Genomic DNA, 24,377 nt, shown 5'->3' with positions numbered 1-24,377 from the left:
CACATTTTAGGTTCTTAGTCCATTTTGAGTTAATGTTCATATATGGCAAAAGCTTTTGCATGTGGATATCCAACACTTTGGTTGAAGAGATTGCCCTCTCCCAGCCATTGAATGGCCTTGGGACCTTTGTTGAAAATCAACAATTGATCGCCTATATAAGGATTTATTTCATATATGAGGGACAGCCATGAACTGTCTGTCCTTATACTGGTACCACACCATTTTGATTGCTATAGCTTTGTAATAAGTTTGGAGACTGTGAGGTGTGAGTCCTCCTACTTCATTCTTCTTTTTCAAGGTTATTTCAGCTATTCAGAATTCCTTTAGGACTTTTACTTCTTCAAAGAAAAAAAAAGTGCCATAGGGATTACACTGAATCCATAGGTCACTTTCAGTAGTACTATCATCTTAATATTGTCTTCCTATTGTTGAACATACTATGTCTTTGGATTACTTATGTTTCCTTTCATTTCTTTCAATGCATTTATTTTTTTACTTGTTTATACAAATATTTAATTGGCATTTACTCTATTCTGGGAACTACACTCAAATGCTTTACAAGTATTGATTTATTTATCCCCTCTTAACATCCCCGTAAAGAACGATTTTAACTCAATTTTATGAACAAAGAAACTGAAACACAAAGAGGTTTAGTGACTTGCCCAAGGTCACAGAGCTGAGAGTGGCAGAACTGGGATTTAAACCCAGGCAGTCTGGCTCTGGAGTCCAAGCTCCCCACTATGATGTTACTTTCCTTTTCAAGCATTCATTCATTCAATAAGCATTTCCACAATACCAGAAGCAGGCCCTGAGACAAGAGTTCATGCAGAAGTGATTTATTAAGGAAGTGCTCCCAGGAGAAAGCCACTGAGGGAGTAAGAAAAGCAGGATAGGAAAGGAGAAGATAGCAAACAGGAATGTGATTTCAGGTGAGGTCCCTGTGTCAGCCTCATCCCATGAGAGCTGTGCAGCATGTGTGTCCCCCTCAAGGCAAGGGCTTTTGTACTCCTGCACTAGCTGTAGGTCATTCTGCCGGGGGTGTAAACTTCCAGACAATTCTAGCTCTTCACATGGTTGAGATAAGCGGCTCTGGTGGTTCAAGTTTAGTCCTCCAAAGAAAGTCAGAAATTCAACTTGGTAGGAACAAACCATACAGAAGTGTGAAAGATGGATACACAGAGGTGGTAAATCTCCAAGGAGATGTGGGTAGAGCATCAACAGAAACAGTGTGTGTGTAAAGCACTGTAGTGAACTTGAAGAAGCGAGATAAAAGAGACTAATACCTTTGCCTTCAAGGAGCAAAGCCAGGACATGCATACTTTATATAGAGTAGATGGTGGTAAATACTATGAGGGACAAATAAATTGTTACGAAATTGGGGAGAAGAGATCATACAACAACAGTTTCATGCCCTGGCTAAGGGAATCGTAAAAGACCACTAAAGCGGTGGCATTTAACCTGGGTGTTCCAAATGGCAAGATTTAGGGAAAGCCTTCAAGATCAACCAAACTACATGAGCAGCCGCACAGAGGTATGAAGGCATAGAGCACTTTCATAATCAGATAGTATTCAGCAAATATAAAGAGTTCCAAATATGTATGATTTCCCACACCCACCCCAGAAAGTGTTAGAAATGCAAAATCTCAGCCCGCACTCTAGACTTACATGAATCAGATACTCTGGAATGGATCCAGTGGTCTACTCTAATGAGCCCTGCAGGTGACTCTTCCACTCCCTCTCTTAAGTGAATAACAACAGCAGGGATGAAAGTGGATCTTGGACTAGACGAAGGGACAGCCATGCCAGAGAGCAGCCTGAACTACAAGCTTGATGCTCAGGCGATGAAGAGATCCATGAAGCCAATTCAATGAAAACAAAAATGATAGAGAGGAACAATTTCAATGGCCAGAGGGAAGGGCCTGGACCACCATAAGGGCCATCCTCCCCATTCGTCTCCTGGAAGTCTAGAAGTTCTTGCTGTTCCTTCTTCCTTAAGGACTGGGGCAGCTCCAGGGGCTCACAAATACTCACACAATGACAGGCTAACAGTTTTTGCCAACAGGCAGCACCGCCATATTTTGGAATTGTGTATCAAATGCCGTATGAAAGATGAGAGAATCCCTATAAGCAAATGGTTTAGAAGTGACCACGAATATGTAATATATAAAAGTATGCTTTATGAAAGAAGAACAGTTTGGTGGGACAGGGTATGAAGAAAGGAGTCATGGAAATATGATTTTAGGAAGAGGCATTCTAGATCAGGGTGAGGAACCATCAGGCCAGGGCATGAAATAAACAAGAGCTGGGGCTTTAGGTAAGTGTCTCTGGCAAGGGAAACAAAAAGAATTAGAAGAGATCCTGGAAAAAAGGGAATATCTTAGGAGGCTCAGTAGAACTACGGCAAGGCAGAAAAACACATGAAAAATTCTAGAGATAAACTTGACAAATATTTAACCACGGAAAGACAAGGGAACATTTTTTCTGCAGACTGCTGATATCAATTAATGTGCCACAGCTCTTCTACAAAAGTTGGATTTTTTTTTCTGAAACCAAACATTCATTCTTAGCCACAGAACAACAGTCATTAAAATTATCCCCACGGCAAAGCAGGGGACAGAGAAGCTGCAACCATGCAAATGCTGTTTAACTCTCATATTTACCATAGGAGAGCTTGTGAAACGTGGACAAGCTAAATGACTCCAGGCGTCTTTAAGACACACGCATGGGATCACACTTTGAGCTTAAGTCTATAAATACATCCATTCCCTCACAAAGCTGGCAGGTTATTTCAACAAAATGCTGATTAGCAGGCCACTACATTCTCCAGATCAGTTGTCAGAAAAACACTTACCCTCAGAGTTAGACATTGTCTTATTAATTGGCCCATCATAACAAAAGGTAACATCTGCATAGTTTTTATAATTTAATAATAATGGCAAATATTTAACAAGTGCTTACAACATACCAGGAACTTTGCTCTTTATATGCATTGTATTTTTTTTTTTTTCTGAGACACAGAGAATTAAATGAATTGCTTGAGGGTACACAGCTTTTTTTTTTTTTAAGTTTATTTATTTCTGAAGGAGAGATAAAGCATGAGCGGGGGAGGGGCAGAGCGAGAGGGAGACACAGAATCCGAAGCAGGCTCCATCCAGGCTCTGAGCTGTCAGCACAGAGCCCTACGCGGGCCTTGATGACAAGCCATGAGATCATGACCTGAGCCAAGATTGGCGCCTGGAGTTTACACAGCTCTTAAGAAGCAAAGCCTGGATGCAAATCCACACATGCCCACTCCAGGGCCAGAGTTCAAAGCACTAGGTCTCTTCATACATTATATCTTATAATTTAATCCTTTAAAGAACGCTTTGTGGTACTCAGTATTGTCACCATTTTACAGGTGAGGAATATGAGACCCGGAGAAGTCAAATGTCAAGTTCAGCAAGAGTCTACCTGGAAGGTCTAACCCGAGTTGTCTCAGTTCGGGGTTGTGCTGCTCCCCTACCTGCTGTGGTGGTTACTGACTGAGATCATCCTCAGTATTTCCAAAACGTGCCAGTATTTTCTGAGAAACCAAGCAGAGCATTTGAAATACAACATGGCTGACAGCACTGAAGATACATACAAACGCGAGCATGCTTGGATGTGAGTGCATACACACACGCACACAAATGTGGCAGCTTGGTAGGGGTGATAGGAGTGTGGGGGAAGTGTCCACGCTTCAGCTTTTCCATGACCAATTAATGCTGTATCAGCCCGTGTGGGTATGGGAAGATCTACGGAGTCATGTATCTATAAGATACACATGCACATATAGATACCTGATTTCAGAAAGGAATGAGAACAATCACATGGGTTAGCTGTGATTTCTGGAGATCCAGGGAGGAATTACCATCTGTTATAAAATATAATCAATCATATTGATAAAAAAAAAAAAAATCCACGGAGCATTTACAACTGCACTACGCAAGAGCTGCCTTATTCAACCTCACCTTTCCAGGTCTAGTCTATACGATGGGCTCAGAGACAACATCAATCTAGAGAACAATCATATAAATTTTGCTAACTAAAACTGGTGTTATCTGAGTGTTATTTTTCTAAAAGAATTAATCCTCTTGGTTAATTCCCAGTCATTCCCTACCTTTTGGCTATATCCTCGGTCCATCTCTCTCTTTCTTCAAGACACCAATATTCGTTTTAAAGAGAGGAAGTGTAGCATGACATAAATCAACTCAGACACGCTGCAAGGTATTTTGTAAAAATCTGGGACACAAGCCCAAAGGGAATTATTACCTGTCCGATTGCTTCCATAAATCATTGTTGCCATTACGAATGTTATTTGTCAATATTGTTTTAAACGAAATGCATTCCGAAAGTAAACTATCATCGGCTCACAACACAAGCGGAGATCACCCTTCCCCACTCTTCAGGAGAACAGCCAGAACCATCCCAGACCCTGAGTACAGAATGACAGATGTGAGCTCAGCCAGGTACGAAGTTTGCAATCACGGCCACAGCTTCATATAAACAGAAATCAGTATGTCCCAGATCCTGTGATTAGGTCAGGAAACCTCAAATCCCTGAACCAATTGATTAATACAGCGATGATGGGTTCAGGAAAAAAAGCGAGGGGCGGGGGGTGGTTGGAAGCGGCTGTGTGAGAAAGGCTATACTTAAACATAATTGGCCCCTCTCCTTCCTTGCCTTTGGGGAAAGTGTGATGGAAGATGCTGCCTGGGTAGCAGCCTCTGTGTTTGGGCAAAGTTCTAGGTTATCGTTTATGTATCCGTCTTGCACTTTGATCTCAGTCTTGCTGACAAAGAAAATGAGGAGCAAGCAGGGTAAACCCCCAGCTCATGGTAATCTTGACGGAGGACACGGGGGTTGAACAGTTCCATGTGGCCTGGCAGGTCAGCGCCGGACCCTGTGTGATGGAGCAGGGGTGTGAGCCCAGGTGCGGGGAGTCTGGGCTCACCCGGTGCGGCCCGGGCCCTTAACCTATTTAAGCATCAGGGGGAACTTAAGAAAAAAAGCATGCAATGGCAACGTCAGTCAGGAAATGGTTACAAATTAGAAAAAGAAAGAGAAATCGAGGGCAGAGGGCCCTCTTCTGCCACAGTAATAAAAGCAACTTCCTCTTTACCCTAATTTCGGAACCACAGAGTAGAATTCTCTCCATATGAAATTCCTTACAAGTCGCAGGCTGCACTAAACCACTGCCTGCCTGTCCTCTTCGATGCATTCACAGCATAGCCGCGCAGAAACAGATGTTACTGCTTTGCTAGCACACTGTCAAGGGAAAGTGTCAATGTGACATGGGAAACAGCGACCTATGGCCTCTAGAGAACAGGTCTCAAGCATCTCATAGATGCTTTTGTTCTCTAGGCAATCCGGATCCTTAGAGTTTGAGAAAGCGCTCCAAGATCGCCTAGCTGAAGTTCAACAATTCTGATAAACTCTGTACTTGAGCTGAAAGTGGCCTCTCACAGCTTGCACACCAGGTGTAATGCTGGCCTGTGAAACCTCGTGTATTCCAGAATCTGTCGTTCTCAGGCTGACTAACTGAACACCATCACTGCAGAGCGGTTTCCTGGGCTGGGTCAGAAGTATTTTTAAAAAACTTTTTTTTAACGTTTATTTATTTTTGAGAGACAGATAGATCATGAGCAGGGGAGGGGCAGAGAGAGAGGAAGATGCAAAATCCAAAGCAGGCTCCATGCTGTCAGCACGGAGCCCGACGTGGGGCTCGAACTCACTGACCATGAGATCGTGACCTGAGCTGAGGTCGGTCGGCACCCCTGGGGCAAAATTATTTACATTCTCCTTCTGTGCGTCCAAGATTCCTTTATATGTCTGTATCGCGGCACTCATCCTACCACACTGTAAACATCCAGATTCACGTTGGTCCCTCCAACGAGACTGACTTCTGTACGGACAGAAAGTATGCTTTCTACTGTCTCATGTCTACAGAACTCAACACATACCATGTTCCGTTGGGGTGCGTTCTGTGAACAAATACATGTACTCCAGTCTGCCTTGTCAATACTCATTATGACCCAGCACAATACATATTGATTTCTCTTTCTGGCTGACATCGGATACTTCCTCATGATTGAACCAAACTGCTTCATTTATGATAACACTAAATGTGTTTTAAAGTCATATGCGAGTATAGGTTGACCATATTTGTAGCGATGATGGTATTCCTAGTAGCATGCAGACTGAAAGCCGATTCTCTCCCTCCAAAGAGATTGTATATTCTGAGGGAAAATAAATAAAACTTTACATTCAGCAGAAACTGAGTTGTCTTTTATACCAGAAAGCAGCTTTTCAACACAAAGGCCAGAACCCTCGCCGAGGATTTAACCAAAACAGATGAGGGGCAGAGGGGAGGTGTAGAGTGGGGAACAGGAGAGCAAGAAAGTTGTAATCTGTAAAAACAAAAGTGGCCCGAGAGAATCATCAGGAGGAGGTCCTGGGGAGACCCGTTGGCCAGAGAGCATGCCCACTTGAATGTGGAAGGCCTGAGAAGGGCTTGGTGAGGGCCTCTGAACAAGAAGTCATCACAAAGACACAGGACACCTGCAGCCGATGAAAGGCAGGAAGCAGGCTGCCAAGGGGGGAGAAAAACCACAAAAGAGACAGAAAAAGCAAACAGGCCAAATGAGTAAAAGGGAAAGCAAGAAGAAGGGAAACACTTCCTAGCCAGGAGAAATCTAATAATATAGTGAATGGGTCCTGAGGAGAAAGGTGAAATGTATGTGAACCTTGCCAAACAGCTAGAGCACCTTGCAAGACAGAAAAGGGAGCGTGAGAGTAATGGAAAGAGAAAGGAGCCATGGCTATTCCGGCGAGGGAGAACTTCCCAAGTGAAGTGAAACCAAGGGCCAAGAAGAAGTATATTGGTGTATTTGTACTTGTTGGTAATGTTCATACAGTTATTTCATCATTTTAGTTCATGCTTTCTCCACAGTGTATGATTACATGGTTCTCAGATAAATCTTTGTTGGTTTTAAGTCTCAAGATACGATGCCGTAAGGATATTCTTGTCCCAAATGTGAGGGCAGCAACAGCTGTTCTCCACCCAAATGGGAATAAATAGTTTTTGATTGGATCTGCCTCTGTTCCTGTCTTCCTGTCAATAAAGACCAGAGGTGGAATAGAGAAGAATCGGTCCATGAAAGCAAATGCAAATTCATAAAAGACTAGGTGTTGAAGAGAAGATGAAATCTGGACTGTTAGACCATTAGCACCTGCTAAATAAACATTAAAAAAAAAAAAAAACCCACACAGATAAAATCCAGGACAGTTTAAATTCCATTAAAGTATCTCTTCCTCAGGTGTTAGAGCCGCTGTTATAAATAACAGTTCCTTGTGGATAGTCACCCTGAACCATTGCTTGTATTCTCAACTGTTCTCTCACCTCCAGTGTCTAGCCCTTGCAAGTTATCTTCTCTGACAAAGTCAGAATATCAACCTGAGAGATAAACCCAATCATGCCATTCTCTGTTTTATTTTTATTTTTTTTTTTCTTTTTTTCTTTTTTTTTTTTTCAACGTTTTTATTTTTTTATTTTTTTATTTTTGGACAGAGAGAGACAGAGCATGAACAGGGGAGGGGCAGAGAGAGAGGGAGACACAGAATCGGAAACAGGCTCCAGGCTCCGAGCCATCAGCCCAGAGCCTGACGCGGGGCTCGAACTCACGGACCGCGAGATCGTGACCTGGCTGAAGTCGGACGCTTAACCGACTGCGCCACCCAGGCGCCCCGCCATTCTCTGTTTTAAAACCTCTCCCCCTGTAGAATGAATTCTGAGCTGCTTAGAATGACATTGAACAGTCGTCAGAATCAGACCTCAATCTACAGGCCCATTTTTTTCCTTCTACCATTTTCCTCCTCCCTCATCTTTTTTTGTTCCCCCACTACACAAGACCCTTCAACATTCTAGGAACAAAAATATATGTTCAGATGTTTGTATGTCTCTTCATGCTCTCCCCAACACTTCCAGTTCACTTTCCACTACTGACACATCTAAATCCTACTTCTCTTTCAAGGCCCTGCTCCAGTGTCTTTTTCTCAATGAATCTTTCCTTGACCCTCTTAGTCACAGTAATTATTCCCCTTCACACATTTGAATTATGTTAATGCCTAATTGGCATCACTAGAGAGTTGTATGTGTCCAAATTTCCAACTGGACAATAAAGACCTCAGGCAGTTTTACCATCTAGGTGTTTTCCTCCCCAACAAAATTTCAGCCTATCCTTGCATTTTGTTAATGCTTGTTCTAATTTCATACTCAGTTTAAATTTAGTGATCACTCCAAGGCCTCCTAATATGTATTCGTAATAATCACACGAAAGAGTTCTATTTTTAGAATGCAATATTTTCCATCCATAATTTCTTAATCAAATCTATAGAAAGTCTAGATCATCAGACCAAATATCAAGTGAAAGTCCAAACAAAAAAGTGACAGTGGATGTCATGTTAACAAAGGGCAAAATCCATGTCATTAATTAAATGGAACAATGTCAGGGCGCCTGGGGGCCCAGTCGTTTAAGCGTCCAACTTCAGCTCAGGTCATGATCTCATGGCTTATGAGTTCGAGCCCCATGTCGGGCTTTGTGCTGACAGCTGGAGCCTGCTTCAGATTCTGTGTCTCCCTCTCTCTCTCTCTGCCCCTCCCTGGCTCATACTCTGTCTCTGTCTCTGTCTCTCTCTCTCAAAAACAAACATTTAAAAAAATGGAGAAATTTCTTACAGAAAATTGTATCAGGGAAAGCACAAGAGTGCCCCAAATAATTTTTTATCTTATATGTATGACACAGATTGTTAGCTATATCTTGAGATGTAGAAATAGTGTCTCTTTGTGCCTCACTGCACCCTCAAACAGGACCACTGCAATAATCTACACAAAGAAAAGTACTCAATAATGTGTCAAGTGATTGAAAGATTGAGAAACTCACTATTTATGTTTAATTTGTGAGCTACCAAATTTTCAAAGCTGATAGGAACTACATAAAATAATTTCTTTAGGACTTAGACTACTGAACTAAAAATAGCCTAACAGTGCACAGGAAGTTTTATTAACAATTCAAATCAATTACAATAAAACCTTGAATTGCTAGTAACTTGTTCTGCAAGATGAACAAACAATTCTAATAAATTTTAACTTAATAAACAAGCGATGTCTTGCCATATGAGTAGTATGTGACACTGAACATCACATGATCACAACTGAGCCAGTGGTTCTTGAAATTCACTTTGACACACAAGTGCTCTGGATCACAAGCATGTTTCTGGCACAAATTATGCTCTCAAACCAAGGTTCTACCACTCTTGATATGTTTATATCTTTATATAAAAATATAAAATATGACTCTTTCCTTCAAGACGCTGATAGCTTATCTGGAGGGCTAAAATAAATACAGGCAAGAAAGTAAAGAACATAAGACAGTATAAAACCAAGGTCACCAAATTAAAAGATTTGCTTTAGGAAGTTGTAAAAAATATAGTTAGGAGGAGAAGGTGAAAATTAGGCAAAGTAGTTTAGAGCTGATGTGATAAAGAAAGTAACAATTCACCTGTGTTTTTTTATAAAAGAATAATTAGGGGCGCCTAGGTGGCTCAGTCGGTTAAGTGTCCAACTCTTGGTTTTGGCTCAGGTCATGATCTCCTGGTTTGTGAGATTGAGCCCCACATTGGGCTCCATGCTGACAGTGTGGAGCCTTCTTGAGATTCTCTGTCTCCTTCTCTCTCTGTCCCTTCCCCGCTCACTCTCTCCATCTCTTTCACAAAAATAAATAAATAAACTTAAAAATGAAAAAAAAAGAAGAAGAATTAGACATGTATGCAAGGCTACATGTACAAAGTGGTATCTCAGAATAAAATGGAAATTATCTTGGTATCCAATACCGAATTAGTTAACAAATTATGGGGACGTTCATAAAGAAAATACTGTGAAATGATTAAAAATAATCCTTCCATAGGTATATGTGTGTGTTAGTGGAAAATAATACTCAGGATGAGTATTACATGTAACATTTTATAAAACTACATACACAAAAGTCTAAAAAGCTATAGAGGTTACCTCTGACTCTTGAATCAAGGAAGACATCTATTTCCTTCTTTTACTTATCTCCATTATCTGTATTTTTTATGATAAACATGTATTTATTTTATAACAGAAATAAATACTATAAGATTTTCTTAGTGCCTCAGAGCAATTTGGCACTCAAAGTCAGCCTTCCCTTCTCTCTGTGTCCAAGTGATGATATAATAAAATTAAGTCCAGGAAAGAGTTTTGAAACTCCAGATAATAAGCTCTGATGAAAAGGAAGAAGGAGAAGGAGAAGAAGAAGAAAAAGAAGAAGAAGAAGAACAACAACAACAACAACAACAAGAACAAGAAGAACAAGAACAAGAAGAAGAAGGAGAAGAAGAAGAGGAAGAAGAGGAAGACATAGCCATTATACCTTCTGAAGGAAAGTATGATGGTTAATTTTATGTGTCAACTTTACTGCACCATGAGATGCCCAGGTATTTGGTCAAACGTTAATGTGCATGTGTCTGTGAGGAGGTTTTTGGATGATATTAACATTTGGGTCCATAGACTAAATAAAACAGATGACCCTCTCCAATGTGGTGGCCCTCATCCAGTCAGTGAAGACCTGGGTACAATGCTAAGTTAAGGGGGGGCTTCACCTGTCTGACTGTGTGAGCTGGGATCTCAGACCTTCAGCTTCAGACCAGAACTATACCACTGGGTGTGGGGGTGTACATATGTGTATCTCCTACTGGTTCTGTTTCCCTGGAGAACCCTAATACAGAAGGGATTCTTGATAAGAAATAAGTTTAAAGGGGTGCCTGGGTGGCTCAGTCAGTTAAGCGTCCAACTTTGGCTCGGGTCATGATCTCATGGTTTGTGAGTTCGAGCCCTGTGTCAGGCTCTGTGCTGACAGCTCGGAGCCTGGAGCCTGCTATGAGCTCTGTGTCTCCCTCTCTCTCCCTCTCTGCTGCTCATGCTTTGTCTCTGTCTCTCAAAAAAAAAAAAAAAAAAAAAAAAAAAAAAAAAAAAAAAACCATAAAAAATTTTTTTTAAAGAAATAGGTTTAAAGACAGTTAATCTTATAAGTGATGTGTGGGATGGACTACAGGTGAGAAAGGCTAGAGGCTAAGAATCCAGCCAGAAAGATGCTTCAGGGATTGGGCAAAAAGGATGAGGGATGGCAAGCATGGAGGGGTGCAGCCAGCGGGAGAGCACAGCTATGGTGTTGGGAAAGTCAACAGGGCTGAGTTCTAATTCTAGCTGAGCTATTATGCCTTGGAGTGAATAAATCATTTCCTTTCTTGAAGCCTCTGATTCTTCATCTATAAAATGAGTTGTTACCAGAAATCCTCCAGGGTCCTTTTTCTTGTCTATAAATCTCAGATTCTATTATCAATAGGAAACAACACTTAGATGCTTTTATTCAAACTGTGAAAACACTGGCTTAACTTCATTCTTATGCTATACTGAATATCCCATCAGTGCTCAATAAATAATACATTAAGCAAGCTCTTTTGGACATCATGGTTTAATTGTAGGGCCTGAAAATGCCCTGCCTTTTGGCAAAGTCTCTGCAATATCAATTACTTTATTAACTTTGCAAACATATAAAGGAAAAATGGCCATGTCACTTTGAAACAGGCCCATTTTAATCTAATTCTCTTTCTTAATCACGGAAAAAGCCAATTTATGAGAATAACACATTTCATATCAGATAATTTATTTATAATGAAACATTAAGTAACTTCAGCACTTATGCAATTTGAGGATATTGCACAGGGGTTAAGTGAGTTCCAGTAAAGCAGACCATCATGCCAGTTTGATCTGTGTGCATTCCCTTCCCATAGGTCTGCTATACCTGATGGTTACCTATATCTGAGTCTAAGACAGCCTAGGAAGAAAGAGCCTCGTTAACTTTATTGCAAATAGAAATCTCATGTCAAAGTTGAGGGACCCTTACTGGAGTACTGTACTCGAAGATTAACTTCCCTGGATGTTGAAACTCATGCGATCCATATTATATATCATTCTGATTTTATAGGTACATGTGGTTAAACCCATCTCATCAAATTAAAGCAACTTACAAACAAATCACCAGGCCACAGAAGATGTAATAAGCCCACAGAGAATATATTGCCTCACCCACACTCACCAATGCATCCTTATCCTAATTGTATGGTTCTCTGGGTATTGCTCGAATCACAAATTTGAAAGAATACACCATGATTTTTCTGTGGCTAGCATACTTAGTTATTCTCTGCATGCCTGTACAAATCAATAGAAAAAAAGAAAGAAGCAAATGCTAAATCTAAATCTCTAAATATGCTAAATCTCTTCAGCCTGTTGTCTGATCTCTTAGAACCTGGACACACGGACCAGCTTTTACTTTCATAAAATTCGTTTCCTTCCTCTGTCTTGGACTCTTTTTACAATTAAACCTGGATCTAACGGCATTTAGCGTCCTGAAGCTTTCAGGTAAGGCAATATTCTACATCATATTTTATTTCTGGTCTTGGCAGTAAACTTGGAAGTAGCTATTAAGTCCAGATTTCTCATCTGGTCAACTCTTGGAAAAAGTACAATAGGGAAAAGAAAGAAAGAAAGAAAGAAAGAAAGAAAGAAAGAAAGAAAGAAAGAAAGAAAGAAAGAAAGAAAGAAAGAAAGAAAGAAAGAGCCAGATACCTTGACCAACAGGAACTATATGAAATCAGAGGAAAAGTAGTCCACTTGTGCTCCAATAGGAAAGAAAAAAGGGAGGCTCAACATTCCCATCATCAAATGAGAACTTCTTCCAGTGGAGGGGCTCCACAGTAAGCCTTTCACAGACTTCTATCTAGGCATACTGAACGTGTCATAATGCCTTTCAACTCTTACCTCTTCAGTCCATGCTATCAACTGAGATTTGGTAGATCTCACCTATTATTTCTAAAGGGGGGGGGGGGAAGAATTTGTTCCCAAAATATCTGGTTGTCTATCCCCACCTGCCTTCATTTATACAACAAGCCATCTAAATCTCGCAGGCTATTTTTCCACAGGCTTGTTTATAATGTGGTAATGATTATGCTAATACCAGCTGGGAATACATCGACGTGGACATGTTTTGTGAGTTTGTTGGGGTGGGGGAGGGCTACATAAGTGCACGAGGACAACTCCTCAATAAAATTATAGTACATGTGTAGCCCTTTTTCCATATTTACTAGTTTGTTGTAAGCTCCTTCTCAAATGGGAAATAGACCATGTTTCCTTTGCAGAGGAATAGTTATTGAATAACGAAGACCATGTGTTCTTGCTACGTCTTATTCATCTGAGTACTTCTGCAACTCTTTTCTGAACCAAATTAATAACAGTATACTAAACTTATTTCCCCAGTGAAAACTTCTGGCTACTAACAGTGTCAGTATATGCAGCTCACTGTCCCCAAGAGCACAGGTCACCACTACGCAACCAAGTCCATGATGGCATCTGAGCGAGGAGAATGCAGCTTTCACGGTATGCAAGGGAAAGCAGACACCCTCTAATTGAATGATACTGTTTACACAAGCAATAGAGTATTACATCACTTTCCCTACAAAGAGAAGAGAATGTAAAATTTCAGAAAAGACAGATAGCAATTTCATGTGTTGCTTGTCACCACAGTCCTCTCCAGCATAATAAAACACACATGGAAAAATCCCTTGTAGCAAGCCTGCTGCATAGCCGATTCTCCCTTCGTCTGGGTGGGGGGGGGGGGGGTGTGTATGTGTCTGAAGGAAATGATACCTCTCCTTCGCTCACACACCCACTTGCTGCACAGAGAACTTCAAACGGCATTTCTGAGAAGTGTCTGCTGGATGCTGGGGGCATGGAGGCAAGAGGCTGGCAGCGAGCCTCCTGGGTGGTTAGGGAAGAAGGAAGTACCTCCTTCCTACAGATCAAGAAAATGCATAACCACGTGATGGTTAAACACAGGACAATCCGGTGTTTAGAGAAACTGCCCTTCTTCATTTTTACCTCCCTCCCCAGAGTCAAGTAAATTGTAGACAAAGACAATACAATTCTGATAGTGAACGGATCTCAAAAAAGGATTCTTCTAATTTTTCTACTATATTACAAATTACAGTACCTCCTTAGCACGTATGACTTTTGCCACATCAATATAAAGGCATTTTTCTGTACCCATACTTGGAAGCAAATAGACTCCTTTATCTCAACAAAACTTTCAGTGAATGTTACCAGTTACAGAGGTTTTGTAACACGCTTGTATTTCAAATACGGCATTTTTGTTCCCAACCCAATATACAGACATGTATGCTTATTATTAAAATGCAGTCTACAAAATCCCTACTGGGGGGATTTTAGTTCCATTTGGACATCACAACTGAGACATTCTATTCCGTCCACAGCATGTTCACTCTCTCCAAGTAAAAATTCTTTCTGGTGTTTCTGATATAAACTGAAAAAGTTCATTATAATTCACACATGAAAAATCTCTTTAACAGTTGGAATCAGAAGTAGTAAGAGTTAACGGTCCAGTCCAGTGGATATACTTTTGCAGGTTTCCATCTGAAAGTCATAACATAACCTTTCATTCTGTGTGTCATTGGTACAGAAGGTTTTTCAAGGCAGGGTTCTTCAGCTTGCAAGATGTTAACCAGATGTACTGTAGAGCCTTCCAGGTCTAAACTATGAAGAGTCTGTTTTCAGTCTGTGTGTTGAATCCTTCGTTTGTTTTATTCTTTTATCAAGATCTTCAGGTTTGGGTATTTCTTTTGTTAAAATTATTTTGTTGCTCTCGATTGTTTCTTAAGCTGCGTATTTGCTTAGAGCCAGATTTTGAAACATACTCTTTTTGAACTAAGTAAGGCATACTAATTTAAATTTTGCCATTGAAAAGTATATTTTCAGCAGGAAAATCTCTGCTCCCTATAGCAGGTGCTGGAAGCCCAATCCCAGATGTTCTGATGTGTAAATAGCAAAGAAAGAATTTGAGAAATGGGTGGAGATGCAAGAAAAAGGAAGGCATAAATAAAAAACAGACCTGTCGAAACTTCATTTCACTTGAGTCTATCACTAAAAGCCCTTTCTCGACACTCTGGCCTTTGTTTTCCATTTGTGTGCGTCTATACGCAACCGTTTCTCTGTTTGCAAATGCCACTTCCCAAAACATGGAAACTGTCATAGTACTTGGCCTCAGTGTTCACCTGGCTATACATTTCCAACAAACCAAACTCTACTCCTACATCGACCAGAGTGATATGTCCTGATATGTTCCAGTTGAGTATGCTGAGATTCAAAACCCTATCTTATAGATGTGGTCATTCCTCTCATCTTTATGGCATAGAAGCTTAGAGTTTAATCAAGGCAGCATGATAAACAGGGCCCAGCTAAAGCTTTGACCTCAGTCGCCATAGTTAAAAAGCTAGTTTTGCCCCTTTTGTTCTTACCCATTTGTTACTTGAAGGGATTTCAGAACGCATAGCTTCAACAGGGTTAAAAGGGTGCTTATAAATGTTTTCTCCTTATTTAGCTTGATGTTGGCACAGCCCCTCCATCATTTCAATGAGAGACACATGAGCAGAAAGGCCTTTATAATATAGGCAGAACTTTATAACATGGGCAGCTTCCTTCTCAAATATCCTTTTGCTATCAAACTAATCAGTAGTAAGGGATAATTAAAGCCATACACAGCATAGGGCTGAGTTCTGACTACTTTAACCCCTTCACTACCAGGCCCTTCTACATCTACGCTGACAGAGGAATAGAGAGCATGGCCCTGAAAGGGAGGCGAGCATGGGGGTTAAGGGCACAGGCTCTGAAGCCAGAGATACCTGGCTTTTCGTCATGTATCTAGCAATTACAGGATGTGCAGCTAGAAAGTTACTTACCTCTTCAACACACTTCCCCATCTGTAAAGTGAATGATGATGATTGATGATGATTAAGAGTAGAATATCTGTATCATCTGGCCATTGTGAGGATTCAGTAGATAAGGTGCATAAAAGACTCAGCTTAGAGCCTGACACTTAGCTGTTACTACAGTGCCGCACCTGTACTCTATGCATCAGCCAAAGTGAGCCCTTCTCTCCTCACTGAACCCTTGCCCCTTGTCACTGTATTGCCAAGCATTTGTTGGCCCTGCTTTCCCTGGAAGGCCCTTTTCATATACCCCAATATCTACTCCCTGTACTGGCTTCCCGTCTTCTCTAACCTCTGTTCAGATTTTACCCATCCTTAGAGACATATGTCAAGTGCCACTTTTCTATGAAGTTATTTCCTGAACTCATCAGGTTGTAACTCTTACCACCTTGAATCTCCATGATTTTTGTTTTGCTTGTTGTAGAGCATTGAATTCAACATGCTCCTCATTTAATGTCATGTCACAAAGATTGGTTAATGGATAGGGGCATCTGGGTGGCTCAGTTAAGCATCTGACTCTTAGTTTTGGCTCAGGTCATGATCTCACGGTTCGTGAGTTCATCAGGCTCTGTGCTGACAGTCTGCTTGGAATTCTCTTTTCCTCTCTCTCTCTCTGTCCTCCCCTGCTCACTCACACTCTCTCTCAAAATAAATAAACTTAAAAAAAAAAAGATGGGTCAATGGATAGTCCCTGTGTTATATTTATTTTCCCTTTTATTCCCAATCCCCATTTCAATTCTCTTCTTCCCACAAAAACCCATAAATATGTATCTTTTTATTAAGTGTTCTTGGGAAATATACACTATTTTTATGCAAGCATGCTAATTTATTTAAATAGATACCATGATAAATTTTACTCTGCTTCTTTTATTGTTCCATGCTGTTTCGTGACCCTTCCATGTTTCTTCTGGTATTTCTAACTGCTGCGTAATACTCTATGATTTGCATTGCCCACACTTCACCTACACTTTTTTTAACGGTTTTTGTTTTTGTTTTTGTTTTTTGAGAGACAGAGAGAGAGAGACAGGAAATGAGCAGGGCAGGGGCAGAGAGAGAGGGAGACACAGAATACAAAGCGGCTACAGGCTCTGAGCTGTCAGCACAGAGCCTCATGTGCGGCTTCAATCGATAACACGAGATCATGACTTGAGCCAAAGTCAGATGTTCAACTGACTGAGCCACCCAGGCACCCCTCACCTACACTTTTGACAATATACTCCTGGCTGCCAGAAATGAGTATGTTCATACATGGCCCCTTATGGCCCTGTTTGGGAATTTTATTGAGATATATACTGAACAGAACAAATGCAGCATCACAGGAAGAGGTAAGCCTATTGACTAAGTAATGCTACACTGTCCTCAGAATGTCTGCACTGGCGTGCACTCTCACAAAGGTGTGTGTTGGCCTCTATATCCCCACATCTCTGCCAACTTCTGGCTCTATCCAGACTTCTAATTCTTGTTACTTTATTCAGTGTAAACAGACATCACTATTTACATTTGCATATTTCTGCTTACTAATACATTTATTCTTTATGGTTCTATTTTTTTCTTAGACATTTAGCTTACATAACCTGGAGAATTTTTAAATAAGATACTTGCTTTTTTTCTCTTTACCTTCTGCAAGATCATAAATTTCTCTAAGGTGGTTTGTTTTGGTTTTTGCTCATTTTTGCACTCCCTACGGTGCCTACCACAGCACCTGAGGAAAGACATAAAATGTACGTACACAAAAACACACTGCAGGCACGGAACTATGAGTGGATGGGAAAAGTTACAGAGAAAAATGAGTGCTTTGAATTCTAAAATAAGTTGGCTATGGTTCACCCTCTTCTTGCTAAAACCATGATTTCCCTTGGCCAGCTGAAATGAACATGGCAGCACCCATAGGGCCAGGGAAGAAGAAGGTGAGGAATTCTGAAATGGAGATTCTACTGAGATACATACTAATCAGGTGTGTAAGTATATACTCTTCACTACTCACTTTGAGGACCTAATGGAAATTAGACTGGCAGCTTCATCCTGATAACTCCCAAAGACCTGCTCTTAAACACAGGAGCAACGATTGGTTAAGAAAATGCCCTGTTCGCCAACATCAGTATGTCCTAGAGAGTAAGTAGGCATTTACCAAATGTCCAGTGCAGACAGCTATGCTTTCTATGACTTCCCTGGCAAGGACAGAGCAACAGTGGTCTCTCACTTCCATCGTGAACGCTTGTTGGACGTGGATCACGAAAGCTGCCAAGCCACACATTATGGTGATCAAAACAAGGTCTTTGGAGTCAAACAGACCTGGTTAGAATTTTCACTGCCACACACCAGTTACGTCCCTTTTTTTCCTTCTTCTGACATCAATTTTGTCATCTGAAAAATGTGGACCATGACACTGGCTTTAAAGGGTTGTTTTAATACCAAATGAAATCATGGTGTAGTGCTTGACAAATGGTGGCTATTTTATTATGCCTGGTATTTCTTCAACTTATTCCACATTATGAAGATTAAAGCAACAGATGAAGGTATGCTGCTAATATCTGAAATAAGTATTGGAAAGAAATGTCTATACCTATGATACGTGATTCAGTGGGAGGTTTCCCCTGCAAAATTGAATTGCATTTGCTGTAGCGGGGAAAATATACTATTTTAAGAAAGGAAGATTTGATTCCAGTTTGAGCCCCAATTATACTACTTCCTGGATGTGGAAATTCAAGCAAGTGAGTCCCTTGACCTCAAACCAGTACCCACCACACTGTCAACAGAGATAATATTATCTACACCACAGAGACACTGTAAAAATTGGATGTAACAATGAATGTGAAAGCACTTTGCAACCTGCAAAGTAGCATAAAATATGTTAAAATCATTGATTTCCAAAGACAGGCACCTTGGTTATTACTGGCATTTAGTTAGTGCTAAAACAATAACGTGTTCTATGATTGAAAATGTCAGGAGCATTTTTCTAGGGATGAAATAATGTTGGCAATTTTTTTTCCGTTTACCTTATTGAGAGGTGTTCAACTTCTACTTCGTACTTTGTGAATGAGAAGATTCTGCCTAACATTTGAGACAAAAGGAAAGGAATCACCCTTTCCCTAACTCTATAAGGACTAACAAGAAAAATATCTATTTATAGAGTCAGTAAAGGAGTTTGCTTCTCCAGAACAACGGTTTATTTTAATTTTACGAAAACCGTGAGGCTTGTAAGGGATCCAGTTTCCTTCTCTTTGCTGGCTGATAGAACTCTCAGAAAAAAAATGTGAGGTCACTTCTGAATGTGCTGGAGTACACAGCATTTTGTATTTTGTGTTCTCAACTCTTCCCAGATAGATTTTATTATATATATATAATATATATACACATTTTTTTTGCCCAGATTTTCCTACTTGGCCTTTTATCTTCTTGAGTAAGAAAGTTAAATAAAGACCCAGAACAATCTCAATGATGAGGGAGGGGTGAGTTTGGAGCTTCATAGAGTCTTTTAAAGGAGAGCTACCTTTCACCTGTGTGTCTTCCTTCTGCCCTGTACAGTCCCAGAGCATCTCATTCAGTATTTCTTCATCTGCACACCCACTGTACAAGTTCAGGGGTCTTCTGTGTTCAGCGTTTCCTCAAGAAAATATCTCTGGTGAGGGGTACCTGGGTGGCTCAGTCGGTTAAGCATCCGACTTGGCTCAGGTTGTGATCTGGTGGTTCGTGACTTCGAGCACCATGTTGGGCTCTGTGCTGACAGCTCAGAGCCTGGAGCCTGCTTCGGATTCTGTGTCTCCCTCTCTCTCTGTCCCTCCAACACTCACACTCCATCTCTCTCTCAAAAATAAATAAACATTAAAAAAATTTTTTGAAAAGAAAATCTCTCTGGTGAAATTTCTGTCCTTGTTTCTTATCATTCCTTTGTATCGTCAATACTGAGCCTTCAACTTTGTCGTTTGTGTTGTTGAGAATCATTTCTTTAAAAATTTACCCAGATTACTAGCTTCTATATTCTAGGCCTTTAATATTCGAAAGGACATGGCCTATCTACATGCAGTGCTTATATAACAAAGGTGTTTATTTTGTTTTACACAGTTCTAACCTCTGACTGGAAACTTAGAGGCAAAATGACCAGCTGTAATTAAAAAAAAAAAAAAAAACAAAACAACAATTTAGTGAGCAAAACTATAATCTTATCTGGTTGAGTATATTTTAGGGAGGAGGAGAGAGGATTATTTTGACTGCAGAGATCATGTCATAAGCCTTCATTTTCTACTGCAGGCTGTGCACAAACTTTAAACTTTTTATATCATTTAATATCTCCAGGACATTTATTTGGTAATCAGTAATAATCCTAACATTTGCATCCTTCCAGTTGCTTTCAAACAGAGTACCAAAGTCTAAGCATTAAAAATTACTAATGCTAAGTGGATGAATAGGTGGTAATGATTTCTTATGTCAAAAAATACCAAGGCTAGACGAGACAACAATAATAATAGTCATTATTGTCATTAATCACAGTAATAAAACTGAACTACCAAAACACAATACATTGTGCTTCACTACAGACACATTCTCTTACTTGATTTATTATGAGAGCGACATCAATAGTAGAATTAAGTTGATCACCTACAGATGAATGTCATTGAGGCTATAGAAGGGTTAAAGTTCATTAGGTAAAGGAAACAGTGTTTTGTAGATATCCTTGATTTTTATTCTAACAACAAAAAAGGAGTATAGAAATTCCAATAGATGTAACAGAGCACACTAAAATGATTCATAATTATTAATTATATAAAACATGTATACGTTATTTTCTAAACTTCCCCAAGTAGAAATTCCCTTGCTCGGAATGTAGTCAGTCTAAAACTAGACATGCTACTGTGTTTTGGCTGTTTCTTTTTTTTTCTTTTCTTTTCTTTTCTTTTTTCTTTCTTTCTTTCTTTCTTTCTTTCTTTCTTTCTTTCTTTTTTTTTTTTTTTTGAGAGACAGAGAGAGAGCATGTGCAAGTGAGGGAGGGGCAGAAGGAGAGGGAGAAGGAGAATCTTAAGCAGGCTCCATGCCCAGAGCAGAGCCGGACAAGGGACTCGATCTCATAGTCCTGGGATCAAGACCTGAGACAAAATTGAGTCAGATACTTAACCAACTGAGCCACCCAGACACCCCTTGACTCTTTCTTTTTAATCTCCAAAATTCTTAAATGTTCACCACCGATAGTTTCTTATCTGTATTAAACATTATTAGGAAAAGTACTTAATAGTCATTTGGGTTATATTAAGTTCAAAATCGTTAAGATCACTGACAAGAGGCAATACATCTGAATGTTAGGGGGACCCCACAGTAAACGTTTTATAATGGTTTAGTCAGAGCTGTAGAACCACAAAAATTATTTCTCAAACAAGCACATAAGATTTAGTCTACATGTACATCTAAGATTCTAATGGATGTGTCTGTTTTCTACTGTTTAAATTACTCCCTCCAAACACCAGAGTTGCACATGGGATGTATCCAGAATTATACTGAAGTTATTAGTGGCTACTTCTTGTTAATAAAGATTAAGCTTTTAGGATTAATCAATGAAGCCTAAAAACTACTCAACCACGGGGGGGGGGGGATCATGATAAGCTTTAATTGTGGATTTTATAGTTTTACCCCAAACTTTAACAAAAATATGAATAATAGCTTCAAAACCTTTTTTTTTTTTAATGGCAAAAGTTTCCCATCAGATTCAGTGACCCACATTTATAGGGAATGTAGCTTTCTTGAACCGGGGGCTCCAAGGTCCGCCACGCTGCTCTGGCAAAAGGTACAATTTTACTTCCCAAAGAGAAAACACAGGCTTAAAGGTGCTATGGTATGAAACTGCCAGAAAGAAGTAAAGAAGAGGCTCATTTCTCAAAAAATGTAGAAAGACCAAGACCTGATGATATTATTTGAACTCCTAAATGCAGCCATTCCTGAGACCAAGAATGCCTCCCAGACTTTGACAATGATGTGAATCTCTAATTTCATTCCTTTCTCTTTAATCCATTTTGAATTAGATTTTGGTCACTAACCAATTAAAGAGTCTAAGATGTTGGTACTCATTTTTTTTTTTTTGGCTTTGTAGTTTATTTCCTATTGTTCTGTCAGATGTCACTTAGAGCATAACTGAGACCTTAGAATTTTCTCCTGCTAATTTCCTTGAAAACTAGATAATCTTCTTTGAAATGCATAAAGTAAAGCTAACCAGGCACATTAAAAGAGTCTAAGAAGCTCTCCTTTAGAAGAAAATTTTCCAGCTTCTCTCTTCTCCCCAGGCTGAGAAACACATCCCTCTCTCAGCTCCCACGGCAGCACCCGCATGGTAACTAGTGACTTACGCATCCGCAGACTCCTTGGGGACCAGGACCAGGTCTTTCATCTCTGTATCCCCAGAGCCTAACCAAGTACTTAGCATGTGGCAAGCCTTCGGGAAGTGCTTATTAAGTTAATGGGTCTCAGCATGACACGGCTATTTGCCTGGCCCTAGCTGGCTAGCTCACCTCCAAGTCTGAGAATAGCCAACCAAAATTTTCCATTCTCACATTCCTCACAATTGCCTTGCCTTCTCCTCTTCCCATTAACTAATCATTTTGCCCCCAACCTCATTTTGAGCAAATGAACAAAGCATGAACTCTTTCTGCATATCTTTTCACCTTCACACCACCCATCTCCCCTTTCTTTCTGCCAATCTCAGGGCATAAAGTGCCTTCTCCTTGGTTCTCTTTCTTCTCCCTTCCCATACCCTGCATAGTCACCATCTTTTTTTTTTTAATTTTTTTTTTAACGTTTATTTATTTTTGAGCCAGAGAGAGACAGAGCATGAACGGGGGAGGGTCAGAGAGAGGGAGACACAGAAGCCGAAACAGGCTCCAGGCTCCGAGCTATCAGCACAGAGCCCAACGCGGGGCTCGAACTCATGGACCGTGAGATCATGACCTGAGCCGAAGTCGGCCGCTTAACCGACTGAGCCACCCAGGCGCCCCAGGTCACCATCTTATTCCACTTGCCATGCTCCTTCTTTCTCCAGAATATGCAACCTCTTCCTCTCGGCTGTCAGTGCCTTCTCTGAAGTGTGCAAGTCTCCCCCATCCTTGATCTAACATCTCCTTTTTTTTTTTAATCCTTCCAGAAATTATTTTTTTAATATATGAAATTTATTGTCGAATTGGTTTCCATACAACACCCAGTGCTCATCCCAAAAGATGCCCTCTTCAATGCCCATCACCTACCCTACCCTCCCTCCCACCCCCCATCAACCCTCAGTTTGTTCTCAGTTTTTAAGAGTCTCTTATAACATCTCCTTTTAATCATCCCTCTGACCTTCCATTCACAGCCAAGCTCCTGGAAAGATTGATCCAACGGGTTCACTCACTCCCATGAATACCTAAACCCCAATGCTACGAGTGCCCTGCCTCTCCCATTCCACAGAAATCTTTCTGAATAAACAACACCTGTCAAGCACTTGTACAATTTTGCAAACTATTTGGTCACTGATGTGGGGTTCCTATGAACTTTAGTTACTTGGCAATAATATTAAAATAAAACTCTGTGTTATAATGTTTCCCTAAAACGGGGAAGTCAAGCCATAGTGCTAATGGCAAAAGGATAACATAACTGAATATTTTGTTAGTGTAGATCTGCTATCAATGTATTCGTAGATAACGGTGCTATTGTAAACCTGGATTCCATATACAGTGGGAGAGTCATAAATATAAGTAATATTGTATGCACAAAATTATCCCTAAATCATAAAAATTTGGGGGTGCCTGGGTGGCTTAGTCGGTTGAGCGTCCGACTTCGGCTCAGGTCATGATCTCATGGCTCATGGGTTTGAGCCCTGCATCGGGCTCTGTGCTGACAGCTCAGAGCCTGGAGCCTGCTTCCAATTCTGTGTCTCCCTCTCTCTCTGCCCTCCCCTGCTCATGCTCTGTCTCTTTCAAAATAAACAAAGATTTAAAAATTTGTTTAAAATAAATAAGTAAATTATAAAAATTTTAAAACAAAATCTTTTTTAAAGCATCTTAATATCTAGATAAGTGATAATCAGGATATTACATTTAAATGTATACAAATTTGTTCTCACATCAAAAATTTAATCTATAGAGAACGGTTGCTCACAAAATATTTTAAAATATTCACAAATCATTCAAATAATTATATTTAAAATCATCGCAGTTTTGGAATGAATCCCTTTGTGATCAACTGTCACCCACAAATTATAAAAACATGTTAAGAAAAAGAAAGAGTAGGCGAAACTTATGGTTGAAAACATCTTATTTCTTAAAAACATGTTTACCATTAAGATGGCATCAATAATTTTTTAACTGTGACTAAAGGTTTTGGGAAATTACTGAAAATCAGAATGGAAGATAAGATTGTTTTAACTTAAGAAATAAGTTTTTGATTCTGACAAATTTGCCCAAATTCCATATAAAATCACTGGCATAACA

General features: G+C 40.1%; 1 protein-coding gene across 3 annotated transcripts in view; it reads right to left on the bottom strand.

Moving 5' to 3' along the window:
* The window catches only part of SUGCT (succinyl-CoA:glutarate-CoA transferase), a 758,031-nt gene that overhangs the window by 304,621 nt on the left and 429,033 nt on the right, over positions 1-24,377 (bottom strand). Inside the window, exon 13 of one of the 3 annotated variants that reach the window (XM_058725467.1) lies at positions 3,473-3,892. The exons of the other annotated variants lie outside the window; for them this stretch is intronic. Coding sequence (XP_058581450.1) covers positions 3,854-3,892 — 39 coding nt within the window. The 3' untranslated portion in view covers positions 3,473-3,853. Of the gene's footprint in view, positions 1-3,472; positions 3,893-24,377 lie in introns of those variants that run through there. 3 annotated transcript variants of the gene reach the window in all.

This window comes from Neofelis nebulosa, chromosome 4, assembly GCF_028018385.1.
Source record: "Neofelis nebulosa isolate mNeoNeb1 chromosome 4, mNeoNeb1.pri, whole genome shotgun sequence".
Taxonomy (NCBI): domain Eukaryota; kingdom Metazoa; phylum Chordata; class Mammalia; order Carnivora; family Felidae; genus Neofelis; species Neofelis nebulosa.
Note: the sequence above shows the minus strand (reverse complement) of the source record. Positions and strands in the feature narration are given on the sequence as shown.